Genomic DNA, 24,912 nt, shown 5'->3' with positions numbered 1-24,912 from the left:
TCTAACGCGCATGCTCAGTGATAGCAGTAATCATTTCCGGGCAGGCTCTGAGAACTACAATCCCACGCTGCATTTCGCGGCGCCTCCTTCACCCCGCTGCGCTCTGCGCTCCTCTCTGCTTTGACATCAGCTGTTCTGCCTCCACAGCAGCAGCATCCCGCCGGAGGAGACGCAGCAGCGGAGCCGCGATGTTCGTCCTGATCGCCGCCGCGGGACTCGGACTGCTGACGCTGCTGGTCATCGTGTTCGCTCCGAACATCAGGTGAGCCACGAATGAAGCCACTTATCCACTCATCCGGACGCAAATGTGCTGGTTACCACAATCAGGGGCAGGTCGGCTGACAGGACTTCCACTGAGCTCTGGTGGAATTATCACCATCAGATCCGCTTTTAATCCCAAATCAAACACAACCAGCTCAGTTAGGCTCTTATTTATTGGGTGTTTTTCTATTTTTGGCTGATTTTACACGACGCTGGGTGGCTGGGTGGCTGTGTGAGCGGAAAATCAATGGAGATGGAGCAGTGGGAGTTTTTGCACAGATGAACCGGGTGTCTTCCATCCGAGCGCTCGGGCCTATCAGCAGGCTGAGCGGGGGAGGAGTTCAGTCCGTGGGCTTCAGTCCGGACAGCTATTGGTCGCAGGGCGGCTCTGATCCGTGGACAGGCTCGGACCACTATGAGCTGATCACCGTCCAAGTTCTGTCTGTGAATTATTAAACCTCCAGTCCATATGTCTGACTGGAAGCACAACAACAACTTCAGAATCATTCAAATGGAGCTTCCTGGTGCTTCAACTTATCTGCACCTTCTTAAGTCATTTGCACGTTTCTGTACACTCTAAAAAACAATACTGTCACTCTTGTATATTCTGTAGGTTTTTTTCTAGATTATATTTTCTACATTTTAACCCTCCTGGTGTCCTCATTTACGGGCAGCAAAAAATATTGTTCCTTCGTCTGAAAAAAAAAAACAAACCAAAATTCAGCAAAAAAATCCCCAAATTTATAAAAATTTGCAAAATCTTCAGGAAGAAAATTCTAAAAATTCCTTAAAATTTTCCCTTAGCATTTTTTTTAAATCCCCCAATTTGGCAAGAAATAAAAAATTAAAAAATAAAACAAATAAAATTTGTAAATATTTTTAATAAATGAATACAAATCTTCCAAAAAATCCTAAAAATATCTAAAGTGATTCCATGTATATCAATAAAACTTCTAATATTTTCTTTAAGAACATTCCGAAAAAAATCAACCAAAATCCAGCGAATTTCGCTGGATTTTGGTTGATTTTTTTCGGAATGTTCTTAAAGAAACATTTTTTTAATATCTCTTTTTTCCACCAAAAAATGTTCAAAAATTTCCCAAAAATGTTGAAAATGTGGACATCAGAAGTTTCACTGTGAAAATATTGTGTTTTTTCCACATTTTCAAACTTTAAAACGGGTCAATTTGACCCGCAGGACGACAGGAGGATTAATGTGGTAAATGACTATTGTAGCTGGAAACAGCTGATTTTTAATGGAATATCTCCATAGAGGTACAGAGGAACATTTCCAGCAACCATCACTCCTGTGTTCTAATGCTACATTGTGTTAACTAATGGTGCTGAAAGGCTAATTGATGATTAGAAAACCCTTGTTCAGTTATGTCAGCACATGAATAAAAGTGTGAGTTTTCATGGAAAACATGGAATTGTCTGGGTGACCCCAGACTTTTGAACTACTAGTAGTGTACTTTCTGAGACATTCGTGTTGCTTCGCCCTCCGTCGCTCTGCTCTACATCAGTGTGTGTAGTAATAATCTGTGGTCGCTGTTGAACAGAAAATATGCAGCAGGAGGAGTTTGTAAATCTGCAGCCCGACTGGACGGGAAGACGGTTCTCATCACCGGAGCCAACACAGGGATCGGGAAGGAGACGGCGCTGGACCTGGCAGTACGAGGTGAGATTATATTCAGATATGTTTACTGCATGTTTATACCTACAACCTGCTACCATGAGGAAACAGCAGCGTCTTGAGGTAGCATGGCTGAAAAACACGTCAGAGCATTTATTAACTATAAACTATAAGCTATTATTATCCCCAAACCATAAAATTTGCACAGCAATTCTTGCACTGCTGCATCGTTGCACTTTTTAAACTTATTTTTTCAAGCCACTTTATATTGTATTGTTTACAGTGTGTCAGTACTGTACCATTTCATTTTCATTTCTCATCCGTGTACATATTGTAAATATTATTATTATTTTATTACTATTACCATGTTTGTTGCTACATAAGGTGCTGTAACAATGTGAATTTCCCCTGGCGTGGGGAGAAATAAAGGATTATCTTATCTTAACGGAAGTATGTTTTGATATTGGAATATATCACGATCATTATTTTTTCCATATTTTCTTATCAAACCATCTCATGATCTTGAACTCCCTAATTTTGTCTCCAAAAACTCCTCTAATGCTAATATTCAAGACTAAAGCTCAATAATTAAGGGAAAAAATAATATCGATTTTTGTGACAGATATTTGATTTGCAATAGAAACATAAACATGAAGCATGAATTTGTAAACCACTGACATACAGTTTAAAGTTTTTTTTTTTACAGTCACACATTATGATGTTGCATAATGTATATAATAAATTGCTTTCTTTGCCATTTGCTAATTGATTTAAAGTGAAATCTCTTAATTGTGCAGCTATAATGGAGACTCAATCAGTCTGAGTGCTTTTAAACAAACCTTTTCCCGCTACACTAGTAGTTGCCAATATTTTTGACCTTTAATATTGTATATATTTAATTGTAATATATTCTAAATCTTCCAAAAACAGGTTTTTGGTCCTTTAGTAATGTCTTCACAAAGCAGTCAGCATGACTGGTTTGCATACAGTGAATCCACTATTTAGCATTTTTCCAGTTATCAGTATCAATATTTTTTCTTTAACCGATTCCTAATATAATAAATGAATTTAAAAATGCATATATTTTGGCTCTGATGCAGCATCTCTTTCTTTCTGGTATCTCCAGTAACATCCTACCCATCACTCTATTTCATGAATTATCTGACAGGATTAATGTAGATAAAAGTCCTCATTTAATTACATACTTGGGAAATATAAATAAACAAAGGCATTTCAGTAATGCTTTGTGTTGGCATTTGCTATATTCAAAATTTTGACACCAATATTTTCATTTTTACAGCAATCATGATTTGATTACTAATTATTGGTATAATTATTGGCCTGAAAAGAAATCTTATTGTTCCACTGCTAGATACAATGAATCTGTGTTGCCTTCTTAAACAAAAATCTCTGCATTTTTCTGTAATTTCTGACTATTTGATACACAGAAATACCCATTATGTTTGAGTAAATGAATTAAAAAGCAGTTTGTTTTCCATTTGTTGTTGTCTAAAATTACTTGTAGGTGCCATAAATTCCTTTTTGCATGAAAAATCCAGTGAATAGTGGAGTTCAGTGCAATTTTATGTATAAAGAAAGCACTTTAAGGCTACATTTAATTCTTTTCCTTGTGTGGGAAGCTCAATAGGCTTTAGAACAAAGAGTATGGTAGCTTTAGCTTTGTTTTTGTGCAGTTTTGTCCAGTTAAGACATAGAAAGTACATAAAATTGCAGATGAATGTTTGTTGTTTTCATCTTTCAGAGCACCTTAGGCTTTCTTGAATTTACCGCATGCGAAACTCACTGAGCTCTGCACGTTTTGAAGAAATTAAAACACAAAGGAGTCGAAGCCTTTTTTTCCCTGCACACACCCAACACCACCAGAACGTCTCATCGTCTTTGACTGTAATTTGTGTTTTGTTCATAGTCTAGCTGCTTATTTCTCCTCTAACAGGAGCTCGGGTGATCATGGCGTGCAGAGACGTGGAAAAAGGCGAAGAGGCTGCAGCCAGTATACGAGCTTCTTACTCCCAAGCACAAGTGGAGGTCAGAGAGCTGGATTTGGCCGACACCTGCTCCATACGAGCCTTCGCACAGCAGTTCCTGAGAGGTGAGAGCAGCTGTTTAATCCTCATGTCCGCCTACAAACCCCCAGTGTTATTTAACAGTTGCTTTCTCTTCTTCTTCAGAGGTCAACCATCTTCACATCCTCATCAACAACGCTGGGGTGATGATGTGTCCCTACACAAAAACCATCGATGGCTTTGAGATGCACATCGGAGTCAATCATTTGGGTACGACCTCAGAAATCTCCTGCAATCAACTAATCATTAAAAATTCCTCTTTGGTCATTGATGAAGCCCCTAAAAACTCATCTCTGTGTATAAAGATACATATTTAGAAGCTTTTTTTCCATTAAAATGATTATTTCCTGGCTTACAAGACTGTAAAAACTGTAAAACTACTCGACACTTCACACACGTTACAACCAAAAACCAAATCTGAAGGAGGATAATAATAATACAGAAAATCCGGTCTTAGTTTGTACGTATGATACCTTGGAAGTGAGATTCTGTGTTTCTGAGGCCATCATAGCTTCACTGCTGTTTTAATGCTCATTTACAAGTGTTAAAATATGCCAATATCAAAAAATTATTTTGAAACAGAAGGAATCATGGCTAGAAGAGGAGCCTAGTATCAAAGTGTAGCTAAAAATGAGACCTTTCCTAAGACATAACTTCTTTTAACCAGAAACATATCCCACATATGAGAAAAAATTTATCCAAAATGCACTTTTTTAAACATTTTTTAAGTGAATTTTCAAAAAACAAAAACATCCAATTTACCAGTTTCTGTGAAGTCATTGTCAGTAAACTGGTGCAGTTTTGCTACTTAAACTATCATATATCCATTTATATTTATGCTCCAAAACAAGATTTTAGCTTCAGTTTAAGACACCTTGAGTGGATGTAAAACTGATTTACTTGTACTTTTGAACAAAGCTCAAATGTTTTCTCCAGTCCTGAAAGTTTTATGTTTCTCTTTCCTGTATTTGTGAAGTTATGAGGGTTCAAACATGCTGGAAAAAAAGCATACATTTATATACTTCAAGGGCCTGTAAACTCTGAAAATAATCATAGTATCAAGATAAAAACATGCATGGCTTCATTAAATATACTAAAGTTATTGTGCAAAACAAGTCAGCTGAATCTAAGGAGGTCAGATGGGAACTTTTTTTTCAGTTTTGCTTGATTTTATGTGGAATGGCCCACATATATGGCAGAATTACTCCAATATTACAATTTGCCATTGTGCAGCATAGTTTTTACAGTAAAAAAGAGGCAAGAATTTCATAGAGCTGCACTTTCCAGAGGAAGCAAAAGTGTATAGTTACATCTGAGCCATTTAAAGGCAGGACACAATGATTTTTTTAATAGAGAAAACCTCTAAATATGTAACTTTGATACACAAAAAATAGTTTTTAGGAGTGTAATCATCAGTAGGAGGTGGACATAAAGCACTATTTGGGTTTAGCTTTTTCCTAATCTGTCTTTGGACCATATCGGACAATTACAACTTTTCACTTTCACTGAAAAACATTGCTAATTCCTAACGCAAGTACTGTTTTCCATTCAAGACATTATACATTTACATCAAATCTGTGTCCAAAGTCAGAGCTGTTCAGCTATAAAACACTGTGACTGTGGGTTTCTTACCTCCGTCAGGTCACTTCCTGTTGACGTCCCTCCTCATCGGGCTGCTGAAGCGCAGTGCGCCGGCCCGGATCGTGGTCGTCTCGTCTCTGGCCCACAACTTCGGCTGGATCCGCTTCCACGACCTCCACAGTCAGGGCAGCTACAACAGCGGGTTAGCCTACTGCCAGAGCAAACTAGCCAACGTGCTCTTCGCCAGAGAGTTGGCCCGAAGACTCAAAGGTACACAAACACGCAAACAATCACACAAAAAAATGGGAGAAAGGACCAACAGCCTGCTGTGGTCACTAATTAGTGTATCATTTTAATTCTAGACTGGGAATAAAGAGAATAAAATAAAATAGTGAGGGGTAATGTTGATGTTTTAAGAGCATGTAGTGCACAACAGTTTGTAAAATTTTAATTATCGAAGGAAACGAAACTCTACAATTAACTCTTACTTTCAGCATTTTGTAACTACAGAAAAAGAAATCTTTTTATACAAGAACACAAAGGAACTTTTTATTAACCTTTTGAACCCCCAAAGCAACCAGTGGGCTTTAAAGGCATGTTATCTTTACAAAATTGTCAAAATTACACCATTTATCTGAGCCATAAAACTGTAATAACATAATGAATCAATGGATTTTCAAGTGTTCTCGAACTACTAATGAATAGCATTGTGTTGGTAAGACTGGCCAATTCTAAGCTTAATATCATGATATTTAATCAAAATCACTAAATTGTGCAGGTCTAATTTCAAAATTTTCCAAAAATAAAGGTTTTGCACAAAATGGATTTTGTAAAAAAGTTTTTTAAAAATTGGATTTTATATTTTCTGACAATCCTTGAACTACTCGTGCTGTTCAATCGGAAAATTAACCAAATCTAAGCATAAAGTTGTAATATTTCATTAAAATCACTTCATTCTCATTTAAAAATTTGCCAGGTCTTTATAATACAGTGAAAAATGAGCCCACAGTGAATAAAAATGTGACGGGGGCAAATTTTTAAAAACACCTACAAACTGCTCAGAGGGATAATTAAGAGGTGTGTTGTTTCCACAGGTACCAGTGTAACGGTGAACTCAGTCCATCCAGGGACGGTGAACTCTGATCTGACCAGACACTCGACCCTCATGACGATATTTTTCACGGTTTTCTCCATGTTCTTGAAAACTCCTCGGGAAGGAGCACAGACCACCATCTACTGTGCCGTGGCAGAAGAACTGCACTCAATCTCTGGGAAACACTTCAGGTAGGAAGGAACAAACCACAACAGAGGGTTTAAGCAGTTCTTCTAACAACAGAAGGGAAACACAGCCTGCATGTGTGATCCTGTAAAAACCACTTAGGACTCGGAGCTCGGGTTTTTGTGCTTTGTGTATCTTTACTGATTAAAACCACAAAAAAATAAAGCTACAGCTACCGTAAATTGTTATCGATGCCTGTTGAACTTGCCAAGTAATTAAAAGCATTAAAGGCAGCCTTAAACTGCTTTCTTTAAAACAACAACAAAACAACCTATAAAACTGAACTTTAAACCGCTTTTGACAGGGTTTTTATTGCATAGAAGAATTTTCGGCACCCCAAAGGTGTTTTAATGCATGCCACAGAAAATTACCAATGCCGGAATTATATTAACTGAGAATGTTATTAGAAAATCTTTTTTTTTTAATCATTCGACAAGAATTTACTCTACAAAGGTCAAGCTACAGCTGCCATAAGTTGACAAACATTGACCACAATATAGAAACGTCTCTTATTTTGCAATTTTTGGATATTCAGATTTAAATATTCTTGTGCTTTATATATCATTACTGAACTACACAAAAACAAAGCTACAGCTACCATAAGTTGTTTTTAAGCCTGCCAAGTAATAAAAACCATTAAAAGGTAGCCTTAAATATGCCTTTTTTTAATCTAAAATTGCACATCACTTTTGACTTTTTCTGTCATAGAAGAATTTTGAGCACCAAAATGAACCAAAAAATAAGGATAAATACATATGTAAATATTATTTAACCAGTTTTGTTCATCAGTATATTATTTACTCAAGCAAAAGACACATTTTTGTGTGTAAAATGGTCAGAAATAACAGGAAAATGCACAGATTTCTGTCACCCTCTAAAAAGCTCATTCTGGGACAGGAAAAAAACGTGCAATCAGGGTGAAATTTCAGCTTCACATCTTCAAATTTTCTGGATTTATTGACTTTAGGAAATTATAGTAGGGGCAAGAATGCTTAATCTTCAGTCAAAGTATCTGTTATTATTGTCATTTTCTCTTTACCCATCACTGTTAGCTGCCACAGATAAAAGCAGAGGAAAGAACAAAAGGCAGTTTGATCAAAAATGATGATGCTAAAGCTTATAATCATGTGCAAGGTCAAAGAGAAATTAGACGACTGCTCTGAGCGATGACTCACGCCGTCATTATCTCTTATGTAATGACGCTTCCTCCTCCATGTCGTTGCAGCGATTGCACTCCTGCCTTCGTAGCCCCACAGGGAAGAAGCGAGGAGACGGCGAGGAGACTGTGGGACGTCAGCTGTGAGCTTCTGGCCATCGAGTGGGACTGATTCAACTTTTGAACCGACATCTATCTCAGTTCTCCGAGGAGTCCTTACCCTTTCTGTTTCATCATTCACTTCAATATGGTTTCGATGTTCTGTACTTTTTTTCCTACCTAATAAGCAGTCAGGTAAAATTCTGTAAGAGGTACTATAATGTGAAGTTGCTTTTTTGTGTAATAATGCAGACATTACATCATAATAACTTGAGTATTTTGGTGCTCCACGGCGGCTAATCAAACCAAAACCACTCGACTGTATTATTGTGTAACCACAAATACCTTTTTCGACTCTATATTTTTGTGACACAATGTGAATCCAGTGTAGGCAAAAAAGCAACTTGATGTATCGTGTCGCTGTAGGATACAGTGAAAGGTCAACGCAGGGTAAACGACCAGCATTTTTATCAAGTATTGTGTTTTGATTTCTCCAGAATTTGCAGTTAAATTGCTTGACTTTTTGTGCCAGCGTTTCTAAAAACAAGTGCAGGGGTTCTTACAGTGTTTCCAGGTTGATATAAACTTATAAAAACGATCAAATATCCGCGTGAGTCTGAGCCACAACTACCGCTTCAAATGCATAAATGTATTTTGTGATACCTGTATTAGTTAATGAACAAGATAAGGAGGTTTTTCTATCTTTAAAAAAAACATCATTCGCAGTTTTTTCCCACTTGCATTGTCGGCACAATCTGCACATTCCTGGAGGAACGGCAGTTTTACATTTCTAAGGATCTCCCTACTCATGTTTCCTTCGCAGCATTCACATGCAAGGTGGCCAAGAGTTTACATTCTGTGTTTTATACAAATCAAACATGCCTTTTACTACACGTACATTCATGTTTAAGAGTTGAATGTTTACATTTTATGTAAATAAAATGAAATATTACTAGAAACTCGCTTGCATGGATCATTTGAAATCCTTGTTGGGAAGAAAGAAATGCAGGTGAATTGATGATTTTGGGCCAATAAATACTAGACAAGGATGAAATATACACAGAATTAATTAGTCAGGTTTCATCAAAAATGAACTAAAAGAGAAAATATTAACGGGCTTAAAGCAAAAGTTGGACATGTCATGTCTGTGAAACTGGATTATCTACCAGGCAGAGCAGGCAACCGACCAGTGGCATGAGAAACACCAAGTTTTTGCATCATTTAAGTCTACATGGTCCAATTAATCAAAAATTTGACTTCCATCTTGCAGCTTGAGTCTTGTAGAAGGACTATTTTAGGTTTTATTGCATTGTGCATTAGATATTCAGTCTAAATTTCTTGCTTCCTAGTGTTGAAGTTGTTTTATTTTATTTTTCTTGATTAGTAAACTGTGTGTCCAATATTTTCTTGAATAAATAAGCAGATTCTCACTAGAAGAAGTCAGGTCAAGTGCAAGATGGCACACAACTTTACAGGAAAGTGAAGTTTTGTCATGATAATGGAATGAGCTCTTGAATTATGGCAACAAAAAAAGTGCTTTGTGTGAGGGGACAGTGACCCTTAACCACCAAACTCTAATCAGTCCATCTTCGAGTCAAAGTGAACATTTGGGCCAAATTGTAAGAAATTACCAAAAGGAGTTAATCATTTATTCCACTCACAAGATGGTAGGACAACCCGAAAAACTAAATCCTTTATTATTACACTGATTTTTGTTGCTTTGTCTGATCAATTGTTAAAAAACCCCAAAATGTTGACCTACAGTTACAGAAAACAGGCAAAAATTCATATTTTAGAGATTCGAGCAAGTGATTTTTGAGCATCTTTCCTTCTACAATAATAATTAACTTAATTAAAACTAATAATAATATCAGATTTGTTTCCATTTAATTTTCTATCAAGTAACCGACTAATAATTTCAGCTAGAGTCAGGGGAAATAATGCTGTGTGTTCTACAGTAGGGGTCAGTTGGGGCCCAGTAACAAATCTTTTTCTTCAGGCCCCTCAGAAATAATGCAGCACTGCAGGTCTGTAAATTAAATATGCTGCTAGGAGCCTCAACAGTTCAGTAATTCACCTGAAGTGTTCCGTTTGTGTCATTTTGCAAGTTGTAAATGACAAACCTTCGCTTTATGGGGGTGATGTGCGACTGTTTATTGGCTGAGAGAGCAGAATTACGAGAAGTTACAAGCTCCAACCCAAAAATAGTCCAGCACATGACTCTCCAGGCTTGTGGTTATTTAGCAGGCTTCAGAAAAACTCCCTTATTTCTAGCCTTTATGCTAAGCTAAGTTAGCAGCAGCATAATATTTAGCAGACATGATAGTAGAACCAATCTCAGCTAGCATATTTCCCAATACATACACTTACTAATTTGAAAAAAAAAAACATTCAAGTGCAAGAATCCACATTTTTATATATTCCATTTTTATTTTTTTGAATTTCATTTTATTTAACGAGGGATGGAGAAACCACTTACATTTCAAAATCACTGATCCCTGCATCGTTAAAGCAGTTACCGTGTTACATATTTTACAATTATTCCCCATATAATTGTTGTTTTTTTTAAATTCGCTAAGTATAAAGTGCGGCAGTGATGAGACACAACAGTCAAAGTTAAGAAGAATTAGAGCTCATCTCAAGTCTCTACTGGCTTCTTTTCATTTCACGTCAATAAACACTGAATCTGGCTCCGTTTTCCGTCTAGTGCAGCAGCGAAGCGAGGCAAAGGGACGACACAGGATCTCCTCTAAGTAGAGATGTACTACTAGACCACGTGATCACAATAACTGTGAAATAAATCAACTGAAAAAATAACGTGGATATACATTTGCACCATTGTCTGGGTTGCAGGTTTGTGAAAAAAAGCAAAAGCCGTGAAAAAACAACATATGTCAACAGTTAAATCCCTTTTTTGAAACATTATTTGACTCCTTCTGTGTTTAAGTGATTCATTATGGATTTCTATAGTTCAGACAGATGTGGGTCACATCTCCCATGACAACAAAGCAAAAAAACATGATGTAAAATCAGTATTATTTGGAGCAAGTATTGCCTAAACAGGAGAGAAAACGACTGAGTAGAAGCTGAATTACTGGAAAATGAACTAAACTAGTGTGGGTCCCTTTCTGTATCCTCAAAACTTTAACATTTCCTGGAAATGTCTCAACAGTTTCTTAAATATTTTAAATGGTTTGACACTCATCCTTCTTGTACATTTGCTAAAGCCGACCACACAATGTGCTGTACAGGTAAAACAGGTTAACAGCTTCATCAGATTACAAAAACACGACAATTTTTAGATTCTTCAAGGTCTGAATGTGTCGCATTCTTGGCCGAGGACACTTAATTACAAGTAAAAACCTAATTCAAGCACAAAAACGACATAAAAATGGGGAACTAACGACCTACATGTAACACCTTTATAGAGGCCTTCCAGTCAGTTGTAGATATTTTCCCTTTGGGCTGAGGTAGGAGGTAAAACTTACACTAATACCATAAAGATATGCTCATATTGCGTAAGCGTGACTGTACCTGTACACTCCGAAAAGCATTTCTGTTACACAATAGTGGTTGTAGCTCCCGTACGTTCACACCATCCCCAAATACTGTACAGATGAGAGTGAACAGCTAAATATTTCCAGCGTAGAGATAAAGCACGGCGGTGATTCACGAGTTTTACAGCACGCAAGGCGGCCTCAAACAAAAGAGGCCATCAGGGTTTGTTTTATTTGGCGAGGATCCAGTTTCAACATATTTATCTGCTTCAGATTTTTGAAATATTTCGACAATGAAGTAATGTAGTAAATGTGGTGCTTTTGTGCAAAATGTAATAAAGTTTTACAGGAAACGGAACGAAAAAAGTTGTAAAAATTGAGTGTTAGCTGTATTATAGTTGAAATATAATCGTTTCTGGTGTGAACAGTGCTGGATACCAATTACAGACTATGCAAAGTCATGTTATTTCACCTCCCAAAACCCCTGAATCCTCTTTTGCGTATCGTTTTTAAGTGCTGTCTGAGGGATCCCTTGTTTTGCCGACCGACCGGGCCTTTACCTGGCGTTGGGTCGGGCCTGCCGCTGCTGAGACGTCTTGTTGCTGTGTTCGGAGAGCCACTGCCGGCAGATGTTCTGCATCACCGAGTCCTGAGCTCCCTCGGCGGCCTGAAGGACGTCCTGGACCAGCGGACCGGCTCGGCTCGACTCCAGCTTCACCGCCAGCAGGTACGCCGGCCTCAGTTTGCTGCAAACCAGGTAGGCTTTGATCTGCAGAGGGAGCGATGATTAAACAATGAGCATTAAACCACCAAATCTGCTTCAGGCAGATTGCAAATCAAGATGGATTTTACATTTAAAGTGGGTCACTGAGGTCTAAAAACACAAATAATGAGGACATGAAATAACAAAATCAGTAGAAAAACAGGCGTCACAGGAAAACAAAGCATCAGAAATAGAATAAAAGAGCACAGAAAGCCTTTATTGTCATTGTATTCAGGATACAGTTAGTTAAAAAGACATACATTACAATATTTTAAAAAATATTAAAAACATTAAGCACTCCATAAAAATCACTGCCCACAACATAAGAATGTCAACCCTCCTGTTGTCCTCATTTATGAGCACCAAAAAATAGTTTCCCTGTCTGAAAAAAATCCAAAAAAATCAGTAAAAAAATTCCCCAAATCTCTGAAAATTTGCAAAACCTTCAGGAAGAAAATTCCAATAATTCCTTAAAAGTTTTATTTTAAAAAATCCCCCAAATTTGGCAAGAAAATTCTTGTAAATATTTTCAAAAAATGAGTAAAAATCTTCCAAAAAATCCTAAAAATATCTAAAGTGATTACATATTTATCAGTAAAACTTCTAATATTTTCTTTAAGAACATTCACAAAAAAATCAACCAAAATCCAGCGAATTTCACTGGATTTTGGTTGATTTTTTTGTGAATGTTCTTAAGAAACATTTTTAACATTTCTTTTTTTCCACGAAAAAATGTTTAAAGATTTTCCAAAAATGTGGAAAAAGTGAACATCAGAAGTTTCACTGGGAAAATATATATATTTTTTCCACATTTTGAAACTTTAAAACGGGTCAATTTTGACCTGCAGGATGACACAAAGGTTAACTCAGCATTCTAATTACTGTACTCTTTTAGGTTATTTATTCATTTATCATTGGTCTATCTTATATTTCACTGCAAAGTGTTATTTATTCTGTACGCTGCTGGATCTGGGAACAAATTTCACAGTTTTTAACATTTCTGAATGACAATAAACTGAGCTGAACTGAACAGAGAGAATCAATACAGAGTCAGAGCTACTGCACAAGTCTCAGCGGTTATTTACACGTAGAGTAAAGTCTAACTTAAAATACAATGAATATAGAATATGCATAATAATGTCATATCAGTGTAGTGAGAGAGTTATTGTGAGAAAGTGTAAGAATGGACTACAACTGTTCACTTTTATGTTGATTGAGAGACGAAACAGCCGTAGGGAAGAAACTACTACCGGAAATTGAATACTGAAGGTTTCTGACTTCAGGCAAGAAAAGAATCACTTATTAAGCTCATTATTAGATCTATTTTCACATTGTATCTTTTTGCACTTCACTATTTCTCTATTTTATTGTAAATACCAACAATTTTGGCAACGTATTTCTATTTCTTCGATCATTTACATATTAATTGTACATTACTTTCCTTATCTATCCTAACATGTGACCAACTAAATACCTTCTATCTATCTGCATTACTGTACCTTGTTTTCTGTGCTCTTCATCTCCAGAATGAGACTTTCCAGCTCCTTGGCCTGAACCAGAACAAAGATATCAACAGTCAAATCATAATATGCTTCTTTATGCTTCTTTATGTATCTTCAAATCACTCACGTCAGCCGGTGCTTTGTCTGCAGAGGAGACACAGTTGAGGATGAGGGCATCGCAGTCGTTTTTGGTGGCAGTTCCTGATTCGCCGACACACTTGAGCAGCTGCCTCACGGATCCGAACTGCTTCTGTCGGACAAGTCTTTGACCGGCCCGAACGTAGACAGCCTGGGCCTCCAGCTGGAAGTCCTGACCAGAGAATATAGCCACATTAAATTTACAGCAAACACACCTTATCTTACCTTGTTTTTGGTGTGTAAATGATCAATTAGCTGTAGTTTGCTGTATTTAAACTTAATAATGATTCAATTTATGAAGGAAAATCCTGTTTCTAACCATCATGAACTGCTGCAGCTGGTAGAGAGTAATAATAACCCCGTCACTGCAGGAATATAATTAGTGAAATGTCATTTTTAGTGTTTTTTTTTTTTTTGTCTAAATCAAGATTATAAATGTAACTATTCTGCCATCATAGCCGGATAGAAGTTGTCTTTTCATTCTAATTTGTCTGTTAGCAGGAATTTTACTAAAAATTATGGATGTTTTTGTACAAACTTTCTTGGAGAAATGACCAGCTGGAACTGACAAATTAAAACACATTTTCCAGACTTATCCGGTTCAGGGTTTTGTAATATATTAACACTGAAGTCAAATTTCCTCCATAACAAGACGACCATCATCGGAAATCAAAGAAAATGTAAATAGTCTGATATGACAGATAATTGAATGTGGTGCATTTGTGAGAAATATAAGGAAAATTTACAGGAAATATAATGAAAAACTTGAATTTACAAAAGAAATACTGAGAAATATGGACTAATTCCTCCATTTCAAACCACAACTCAATACACATCTGTTCAAAACTGCTTATTCCATCTGATGCCAACTACGCTGTCTCTGTTGTTTTACTGTTTCTAATGTGCATTGTGTATATATGGAAATGTGTTTGTTCCGTGACCTTGAGTGGAAAGAAAGGCGCCTTCAAATAAAATGTATTATTATTATTATTATTATAAACATCTGTGAACTTACCTGTATGACTCTATAAGCAATGCCAAAACCTTCCTCTATGTTTTTTCCTCCAAGCATCACCTGCAGCATCATGAATAAAGAACACATTATTGATTCTAAGATAACGTTTTGACAGCATCTTTGTAGCACATCAAATATCAAACACACTCTAAACAAAGTATTTATTATTATTTACACATACTGCATTGACATATCATGTTAAACACTGTAAACATCTATTATCTTGGTATTTATTTCCATTGCTGGTGAAAAAAATCTGACTTTAAGCCTTTAAAATTCATGAAAAATTGATGACATTTTAATCTTCCACAGCTCTAATATAGGACATTTTAATAAATTTGATATTTCTCAGGTGGATTATAGATTTGTAAGTAAAGTGGGACAAAGACAACCAGAATCTCACCTTGCAGGCAACTTCAACTTTCATAGGACTTCCTCCGAACAGTGTAGGCAGTGAGCTGGATCCAGAGGACTTGGAGGAAGGTGGGTTGCTGGTCTGTGGGGCTTTGGAGGACGTCGCAGTCTCACAGCGGTGAAGGAAACGGGTCACCTCCAGCTGCAGCTCTATCGTATTCATGTGTCTGATTTCAAAGACAGAGGACAGAAAAGTAAGTGTGGAGCAAAGGAGAGCACAAACATGAAGCCTTACTTTATTTTTTCTCAAGCCGTTCTGCTACACAGACAGAAGCAGATTGAGTTCTGCCACATTGTTTGAAATAAGGATGTATTAAATAACCTGGACACATCACTGGAGGACATCATCTTCCTGAAAGAGTTGACCTGCGACCTCCTCCTTCCTCCGCCTCGACCCTGCTGCTCCTGCAGGTACGTCCTCAGGTGTTCTTTGGCTCGGACTAACCAGCGCTGCACAAAGTCAGGTTTAAAGTCAAGGAACAGGGTCAGATTCCTCTTACGTGCATTGAAAATTTTTGAAAAGTTGCATAAACGTGGACAAAAAAAGAAGAGCTGTACCTGCTGCTCTCCCAGCTGGAGGTATGAACTGGCTCCGTGCGTGAAGAATCGGATGCAGGTCATCGCTGCACGTACGTGATCCTACCGAGGTAAACAGCATTTTGCATAATTTAAACATTTTGCAAGATTTAGAATACAAGATGAAGATAACAAATAAATAATAAAAGATGTTGGGACACGATTACAGGAGAACAAAATTAGAAAAAAACAAAACTCTCCTGCACAAGCTTGTTAATAATTGAAACTGTTATCTCACTTTTTTTTTTTGCCTTTTTCTCGCAAAATATTGAACAGTTTCATCACTTCAGGCCTCTAAAAATGATCAAATTGGTGTTTATACAAACTGTGATCGAGGCTGCAGGTTTATAGCTTCATAATAAGGCATTTCTAGCAAAACAGTCCGACAATTACCAATACAAAGGCAAACAGGACACATGACAATGATATTACACTCATTTTCACAATTAAGCTGCTAGAATGAGCCTTTGAAACATCAATATGGGAATAAAAAGGCCTGTTTAGTTGGAAAAATCGAGATTAGATTGTTTTTTGATGCGTAAATGATAAATTAGCTGTATTTAAAACTGAAAAATGATTTGAGATGTGAAGTAAAAACTTGTCTCCAACCATCATGAACTGCTGCAGCTGGTACAGAGAGTGATAGTATGCCCGTCGCTGCAGAAACTGGCAGGAGGCGATGAGGTAGCGGCTGCACGTCTCCAGGCCCGGGTCCAGTTTTTCCAGAATTCCCTGCAGCATGCCAAGACAGCCTCGTTCCAGACTGGGCTGCAGCACACCCTCCAGGAAGATCTCCTCTGGGCAGTCCTGAGCCGCGACAGAGCACAAAAACACATGTCAAACTAGTAACGGCACACGCAGTCGCAGTTTTAGACAAGTGATATTTTCATATTTGACGCACTGTAGCTTGTTTAATTAACCTGCAGCAGTTTCTTTGGTACCAACAGTGTCCTACAGTGTGCTTTGTTGCATTTATGTCTAAAAATGATAAACCAGGGTTTATAAACCAAAGTTATGTGGACCTCAATGGCTGGACAGAGTTCGGGTGACATGACCACCAGCCTGTTTTGAATCTTGGCAACTGAACGGTATCAAAGTATAGCTGAAGCCGGGTTATATAATCCACTAGCTCCACACAAATGTGCAGTTTCAGCAAGAGAATCAATCAAATCTGAGCTTCAATCAATTGTTTAGGCATATGTCATTCAAAATTCTCCAAAAATTAACCTTTTACATCACATTCTGTACAAAAAACTAAAAAAAATTCTGCACTCCACAGCGCAACCAAGAGGCCAGTCATGTGACAAAAATTCCGTGGCTATTCGGCTCAACTGCAGGCAGTGTATTTAAACAAGCTACGCAGATCGAGAGTAAAATACATATTGGAGAAATAAAAACATTGCTGCATTGTTCAATGGTTGGGAAAAGGTAGACAGGAGCAAGTTGTCTGCAAGTCATTGAGAGATACATTTTTCTACATACTTCAGTGCAACTGTAAAGCCATTAGTGACTAAGATTCGTCAGACAAATATTCAAGGACTATTTTGGCTGAACTGCAGCCTGTTTTTACACAGAGTTTAGGAATATGGAAATACTGATATGTAAATATTGCAGTAAACTGTGAACGTCAGTAGTAAAATAACTATAGAAGTGGTAAAACTGTTGATGAAAGGTTTTTGCAAAAAAAGCAACATTTTTATTTCATTTCTCATGATTTTCGATATTCTAACTATATTGTAATGTCTATAACTAGCTGCACATTACACATTAAACTGCACAGAAGACATTTATGAGTTCTCTCCAATTCCAGTCATAGTTGTGCTGTTTCCATAGAGGTGCAGGACTTTATATTGTAGTGAAAATGAGCCCACAGTGAGTAAAAATGTGACAGTAGCAAAGAAAAAAAATGCTTAGAAATGGCTTGGAGTTTCAAAAAACTCCACATAAAATGTCTTGAAAAGGCTGCAAATCCAACAATCTAAGGCTCACCTTGTTAATCAGGTACGTCAGAGCTTCTTTCACACAGTCGTGGCGCATGTAGAAGCTGATGAGCGCCAGGTGGGTCCCGTACGTGTTCAGGTAGTGAAGACACTCCTGGTGGAAGGTGTTGCTCTTCGTCGGAGACTCTGACCGATCCACAGGACCAACATCGTTCAAGGCCTCCTCCAGCTCCCGTAAAGGAGCCAGAATGTCTTCACCAAAGGACTGATGCACAGAAAGAAACACAAAAAATCATGAATTTATATGTGCACATGTTGTCATTCATTCTAATCCAGCAGAAAACCTCTGTGCTTTTACTCATAGGTGCAAATTTTGGAAGCGGACCCAGGAGTCTTTTTCCTTCAGCACTGGGTCTGTTTATACTCTCAAAATACAAATTATGAGCTCAAACAATAATGAATCTATAGTAGAAAACATAACCAGATTCATATACATTCCAGCTTATTATGTTTTGCCACTTGGTGCCTGAATACTGCATTTTTCTTTACATAAATAAAGACATTTCCACCATAAATCGTTGCAGAAAAGGAACAAATCGGTGCATAAGAAATCACCAGTAGCATCTGAGCCTCCAAATGAAACCTAGACACATGCAAAGCACAGTACAAGCAGGTGTCACTGAACCACAAACAGTTTCTAAAGAACACAAAAGTTCATCAGAGGTCTCATTCAGTGTGGAAGCTCCAATGTAACCCCGGTTAATACGTGAAGCGCCACACATGGTAGAACCTGCTGGCTTCCCCTTGGCGTGACCGATAACGTGGGAGATTCCTGAGGTGTCATGTAGCAGAACAGGAGGTGAAACTGTCCAGCACATTCTGGAGGAGTGACTCTATGTGACCTCTATGTTTCTGTACGTTCGGACAAATGACACTGTTGAAAGGATATGAACTGACAAGCACTTTATATGGCTATATATCACTTTTAGATGGATTTGGTTTACTCTAGTTTCTTCAGCGTGTATGAAAGGATATTATTTGGGTAAGTTCTTAAATAAGAGTTTGTTCGATCAATTCCTCGACATCTCTAAGTTCTAGTTGTTGTGATGCACTTATGGCTTAATGTTCATTAATCACTTTACAAAGCAAGCATGTACACACACTTTTTGGCTTCTGTATAAAGAATTGTCCAAAACATTTTAAAGGAGGATGCATTGGGTGACTTTAAAGTTCTCTAAATGCAAGAGTACATTCATTGTTGTACTTCAGTATTTGCACATGCTTTGCCTGATTAGATTCTTGAAGGTTGTGTTAAACATGTAGGAATTATGGTGGAGTTGATAGAGCATAAATTAGAGTTAGGAGACAAATTTTCTCTTTATTTTTCTCTCAAATCTCAAATCATCAGGGCCCTCTGCCCAACAATCTGCAGTTTGCCTGAAATGTATTTTTTTTTATCATAAACTATGGATATTTAAAATGTTATCACTGAAATTGTAGATAGGTTATCTAACAATATTGTAGTTTTGGTAGTACAACCTGTTATACCTGCTCAATCAGTTAAAATAACTTTGGTTTAATTTTTGTGACCAAGTATTTCAAAATTAAAAGTACTCTGTATGTCTAGTTTTGTATTATTGTGACATATAGGTACATGTGGTTCAGAAAACAGTTGACTTCTGCATTATCCGTGATTTTTGTTAATGTGAGCTCAAACATGGGACTTTTTATGACAGTTGAATTTTTTTCATATTTCAACTCACTTATAATCAGACCTTATTTGATCTACAGGTCCAATATTAAAATTCTGAATCAATAACATGATGAGAATTAACAGTGAAAATTTCAGGTTTTTATCTTTAATAGTTCCTGAGATACTGTCATTCAAACAACAATAAATACAAATTTCAATGTGTGAAAAAATGTGCTGAAAGTGGGTCGACACGCATATTTATTTTTAAAATTAACTTGGAAATTATGCGACATATCAAGTTAAACTTTGACCAATACCTTCAAAAATATCCATATTTTATGTTATAAAAATTTCAGGCAAATCAGAGATGGTTTGAGCAAAAACTGTTCTAAAAAATTTATGATTTGAGATTAAATGAGGCTCCAGCACTCATGCAGGATAAATTAGAGTAACTGTAAAAGCAGAGCTTGATACACACTAGTGTATTTATTCTGTTCCCATATCAAATCAAATGTATTTATATGGCACGTTTAAAAACAACCTGAGCTGAGTAAAGTGCTGTTTATGTTATTAGATATGTAGCAACAATTATTTGCGAACATCAACACAATAAACAACTTGTAAAATCAATCTGTAAAACAAAATAAAACAGTAAAAAAAAAAGTTTAAAAACGCACCAAAGAGGACAGCAACTTGCAAGATCAATTACTATAATAGAGTATTATGTCTACCACTGCAGTTGTAAGTGGTGTTTGGATCGAACACAAAGTGAAACCATGACAATATCTTCCTTACCGTGGCCTGAGTGGGTCTCACTGTCGTCTCCAGGTGCTGGACGACCTCCTGCAGCAGTAACGGACCCTGGCTGAGCTGGTTTCGGTCCACCGGAGGCTTCAGGCAGCGAGTGAACTTCTCCCTGGCCGCTGAAAGGATTCCTGTCTTCAGCAACGCCATTCCCCAGGCCTGCCACACTCCGCCAGGGTCCAGGCCACTCTTAGTCGACACCTAGCAAAGCAGAGAAACTGATTACAGCTACGGAATGAAATTTTCTGGGAATTTGCATTTATTTATGAATGAGAGAGCTTCACCTCCACTGCTAGCTGGTAGTATTCAGCTTCCAGCAGCTGATTACGGAGACGTGTGACGGCAGAAGTCTCCAGAATGTCGTCCAGAGAGGGAATATATTTGTAATTTGCCGTCACTAGAATCTTAAGAACGTCGACTTTACTGATGTAACTGCAGACATAGAGAATAAATGGAGGAAAATAGGAAAAAGCAAAACAGTGAAAACCCCGTTAAAGAGAGGAACAGAGTCAGAGACCTACTTTAAAGTAAACAATAGTGACATATTGACCATGCATTAGAGTTTTAGTGCTGATGTCCCTCAAACCACTGGTGCTCATGAGAAGAATAATGATAAAAGGAGAGCAAATTAACTGAAATTTTTTTAAATTTAATAATAAAATCTAGGTTCAGGCACTCAAAGTGGGTTTAGAAAGCAAAAAGCTTTTACATTAGTGGACCAAGACATTAAAAAACACACAATCTGACATTAGTTGGAGTGTTTTTTAATGACTCAAGCCATCTAAAATAAATTCCTTTTACCTTTCAAACTCACCTTCAGTGACATTTTTTGGCTGTAATTCTTCTGCCCTCCTTTAAGGGCACTTGTAAGTTTGCATCTAATAGAGGTTGTGTCCTAATTTGCCCCCTCTGGGTCATGTGGTGAGTTACAGCACAACAACTACCCCTACAGAAGCACGTATAGATTTACAGCAGCCTTCAGTCATATGACTTGGTGTCTTACATGAAGCCAGCTAGAAGGATGCCAGACAGGCTTATTTACATCAGTTCCACTGGTGTAACCTTTTAATGTAGGTGAACCAGAACACAGCATTTTATACTGCACCTGTTAGCGCTGAATAATACATTAAGCGTTAGTTTTTTAATTTAATCACATAATGTACATCACTATAAACAATAATTCAGGTGCAGACATTGTTTTTTTACATTTTACTTGTTTTCATAAGCATGATCTGGCACTTAAACTAGTGAGCGGTTTTTAGGCTACATTATAAGTGGTGGTAATTTGTATTATAATTTCTCATAAACTCCTCACTGCTTTAATTTGCAGCTGCCATAATGCTGAATCATTTAGCTCTGCTAAAAACACACCTGTCACAGTTTCTTAGCGATATTCAGATTTTTTTTATAAGTTTCAGTTCTGAAAGTCAATACTCTGACAGCAAAAGCCCTGTTCCTACCATGCTTTGTCTGCTTTCGTTACAAGAAATGCAATGCATAATGTTAATTGTTTGATAATTTCTCAGTATTTCATTGTGTCTTGCTAGTTGAGAATATATTTGTGGTGGTTTGTAGCATGATGTGACCAATACGCATGCAGAGACTCTCAGTTTAGAGGGTTAAAAGTGTAATTTAAGATGTTTTCTGAAGCTGAAATGTACAGATGTTCCCTAAACGTCTCACAAACATCTATAGATGCAACAAGGCAGCAGAGAAGTTTCTAGTCCACATCAGTTACTGCAGCACAAGCAGCTCAGACAGATATGATAGCCAATAATTAGCTGGTTTGAAAAGAGTGAAATTACCTTTTAATGTCAGATTTATTATTTATAAGCTGAAGCTGAGAGATTATTTCGAATTGGGACAGACATAGACAAAGCTCCCAAATGTAAGAATGATCTACCTCTCAGCTTTATGGAGCAGTTTCCCATCTTTTTACGTCACTGTTTTGGTTTTAAGGTCACATTTTAAGGTCACCAGTTCAAGTAAAAACACTTTTCGGGGGATTTGTTAGGGACCAAACAGAAACTAGAAGATTATTCACATTTCCAAGCTCTTCGTATGATCCACAGACGAGTTCAGTGTCTGACCTATAGCTCCCTCACTCTCCTGTTTTGGTGAAACAACTCATACAGTTGTGACATGAGTATATTAATTAACAGAGTCTGATGTTATAACAAAGTTCCCTGAATAGCTGTAAGCAAATTCAGCCTGACAGATCAGTTTGATAAGAGAATGCTGGGGTGTGTGTGTGGGGCGTTTACAAAAACACCTGGAGCAACATCTGATGATGAAGACAAACAAGACGCTACAGGTCAAGAATTTGTTGTTTTGTAACTGTCACACTTTCCTGTGCTCCTGAACTGACTCTTAAATGACGCAAAATGGCCAAAAAAAACCCAAAAAACAACTATATTTACAGTAAAACAATTAAAAATTATGACAGGAAGCAATCAAATACATTGAAACTCCAAGGTCAAACCCCTCTTTTGTTGCCTCAGATGAAGATTTTCATTTAAAGACAGACTTGCTGAGCTTGTTTATTCTCTGATTCTGGCGAATAACTGTAAATATGAGCATTTAGCAGTTGAGTAGGAGTGAGAAGCCTTTTTTGTTTACATCTGTTTTCTCAAGTTTTACTGCTCTGGAAGCCGAGGTTAGAGTTCTGTCTTCTGTTTAACCTTTGTGTTTGTTATTAAGGAAGTTTTAGGGTTAAAGCAGAAGTTTTTGCTTGTTTTTTTGGGCAATCCTGTTCTCTGAAATACAACAAAGTGGATTTACTGACCAGTGAATCATTTAGTGTAGCTGGCCTTTCTTAAGAGTAGAGCAGAAAAGCACACCAGGTTTTTCGTGGTAACAAGTGCAACTAAAAAACACAAGTTAATGTTCATTTCTCAGTCGGGAAAGTGACTAAAGTTTACGACATCTCACCTGTCACACAAGGCGAGATCCTGGCTGCGGCCGACTTTAACGAACATCAGCTTGGCGCTGAACAGCAGCTGCTTCATGATGTCGGTGAGCAGGCAGGCGTCCACCTCCGGGTTGTTCAGTTTACGAGATAAAGAGCGGCAGTGGCCGATGAGCTGGTGACCGCAGGCTGTTTGGTCGCTGTGCAGAGACAAAATGGTCACGCAGAGGTAGGCGCTGGGAGCCTGCAGGTTGGACCACAACAGTATCGTTAATTTTAATGTAATGACTGGGCGGATTCCACTAAAACACAACTTAAATAGCAGCATAGTGTTCTGGCAACTGGATATGAAACTGAAAACATGAAAAAAAATAGCTCAACCTTCAGCTTTCCATTCAAAAAGTCAGTCACAGACAACGGCTTAATAGATAAGCCTTCATTTTCTCACAACTAAAGTCACAATCGATACCTTTCAAATGACTAACTTTAAAAAGGTGAAATGCACACAGTTCCAGAGTAATAATAAATGTACAAACGCAGACCTGTTCGTAGTAGAATTCGCTCCGCAGCAGCTGGTTCTCTGCAGAGTCTGAGCTGAGCTGAAACTGTCGTTGGACCACTTCAGGCAGATGCAACATCCCATCCAGAGCCGACTCCGTGACGACAGGACTACCAGCCACTGGACAAAAGTAGAAAAGCAGAGAAACACAGAATGAAAGTTCATCATTGAAACCTCTGTTCAGCAGGGATATGGGGATTTCTGCATTTGCAAGAGGCTTTATCAAGATTTTGGAGGAGATGAAGTTCCTACATGCTACTTTTCTAACAAATTAAATGCATTCTTATGCTCTAATACAGTAAAGAAGAAGCTGAAAGCATGAATTCAGCAACATCATATTCTAATGTTATTTTATTTACCTTCAGCCGGTTCCTGCTCATCATCGGAGCTACAAATAGAAGAAAATACAAGCAAATTTCAAATTTAGTTTTGCTTTTTTTTTTATATTCTTTTCTTATTGTTTGCTAGTTTTGCAATAAATTATGTATTTGTAAGTATTTAACATTGCATGTTTGTGATTTATTTAATCACATATTGTGATAATAGGGATTATTCACACAATACAACAATGTTATTACTATTTTTTTAGCTCAGACACGTCGGTGCAAAACTAACATAAGGCCAGAGAAATGTACTGTGAAGCATGTTTGACACAGCTAGGCCTTCTTTATGGAAGCTGGCTCAACAAAGAGGAACAGTTGTTAGAATCCACACATATGAAGAATATGAAACCTTTACTACAGTAAGCACTGTTAATTAAAAAAATGATGCAAGAGAGGAACACTGGTAGAAAACTGTTAATCGTGTAAGTTAATATATATGTATTTCACCACACAGCGACTATAAATGCAGCCGATATTAAACGTTATCATTTAAACATGACACTCAAAAGGTGCGTTTGGATCAAAGTGAAGTTAAGGTTATTAATTGAATTTTCTCTGCGATAAATACCAAACAATCTATTTTCTAATGTGTTCTACTAGCTGCAGTAACAGCAGGTTAAAGCAGAC

At 37.4% G+C, this 24,912-nt stretch overlaps 2 protein-coding genes across 5 annotated transcripts in view; one reads left to right on the top strand and one right to left on the bottom strand.

Moving 5' to 3' along the window:
- Positions 1 to 46: 46 nt before the first annotated feature.
- rdh12 (retinol dehydrogenase 12) lies at positions 47 to 9,052 on the top strand. Of its 2 annotated transcripts, none has more exons than XM_055005748.1 (7): positions 47 to 262; positions 1,794 to 1,939; positions 3,849 to 4,004; positions 4,084 to 4,188; positions 5,620 to 5,829; positions 6,654 to 6,843; positions 8,064 to 9,052. In XM_055005748.1, exons 1-7 carry the CDS (start codon positions 189 to 191, stop codon positions 8,164 to 8,166), a joined length of 984 nt encoding a protein of 327 aa, XP_054861723.1. In that variant the 5' UTR covers positions 47 to 188; the 3' UTR covers positions 8,167 to 9,052. The 2 variants fall into 2 exon arrangements, with proteins under 2 accessions (XP_054861723.1, XP_023142399.2); XM_023286631.3 differs by having other exon boundaries at positions 105 to 262; positions 1,821 to 1,939.
- Positions 8,371 to 24,912, bottom strand: part of zfyve26 (zinc finger, FYVE domain containing 26) — a 43,169-nt gene continuing 26,627 nt past the window's right edge. For all 3 annotated transcript variants that reach the window (XM_055005745.1, XM_023286626.3, XM_055005746.1), the window contains exons 30-43: positions 24,262 to 24,290; positions 23,886 to 24,022; positions 23,367 to 23,587; positions 20,720 to 20,867; positions 20,427 to 20,636; positions 17,988 to 18,203; positions 16,608 to 16,805; positions 15,981 to 16,061; positions 15,745 to 15,872; positions 15,412 to 15,589; positions 15,009 to 15,068; positions 13,983 to 14,165; positions 13,853 to 13,903; positions 8,371 to 12,359 (exon numbers count right to left, since the gene is read on the bottom strand). In XM_055005745.1, the coding sequence (XP_054861720.1) occupies positions 12,147 to 12,359; positions 13,853 to 13,903; positions 13,983 to 14,165; positions 15,009 to 15,068; positions 15,412 to 15,589; positions 15,745 to 15,872; positions 15,981 to 16,061; positions 16,608 to 16,805; positions 17,988 to 18,203; positions 20,427 to 20,636; positions 20,720 to 20,867; positions 23,367 to 23,587; positions 23,886 to 24,022; positions 24,262 to 24,290 (2,053 nt within the window). In that variant the 3' untranslated portion in view covers positions 8,371 to 12,146. The remainder of the gene's footprint in view (positions 12,360 to 13,852; positions 13,904 to 13,982; positions 14,166 to 15,008; positions 15,069 to 15,411; positions 15,590 to 15,744; positions 15,873 to 15,980; positions 16,062 to 16,607; positions 16,806 to 17,987; positions 18,204 to 20,426; positions 20,637 to 20,719; positions 20,868 to 23,366; positions 23,588 to 23,885; positions 24,023 to 24,261; positions 24,291 to 24,912) is intronic.

This window comes from Amphiprion ocellaris, chromosome 20 (genome assembly GCF_022539595.1).
Source record: "Amphiprion ocellaris isolate individual 3 ecotype Okinawa chromosome 20, ASM2253959v1, whole genome shotgun sequence".
In the NCBI taxonomy this organism is placed as follows: domain Eukaryota; kingdom Metazoa; phylum Chordata; class Actinopteri; family Pomacentridae; genus Amphiprion; species Amphiprion ocellaris.
The sequence above is the reverse complement of the archived record's forward strand: the minus strand, read 5'-3'. Positions and strand labels throughout refer to the sequence as shown.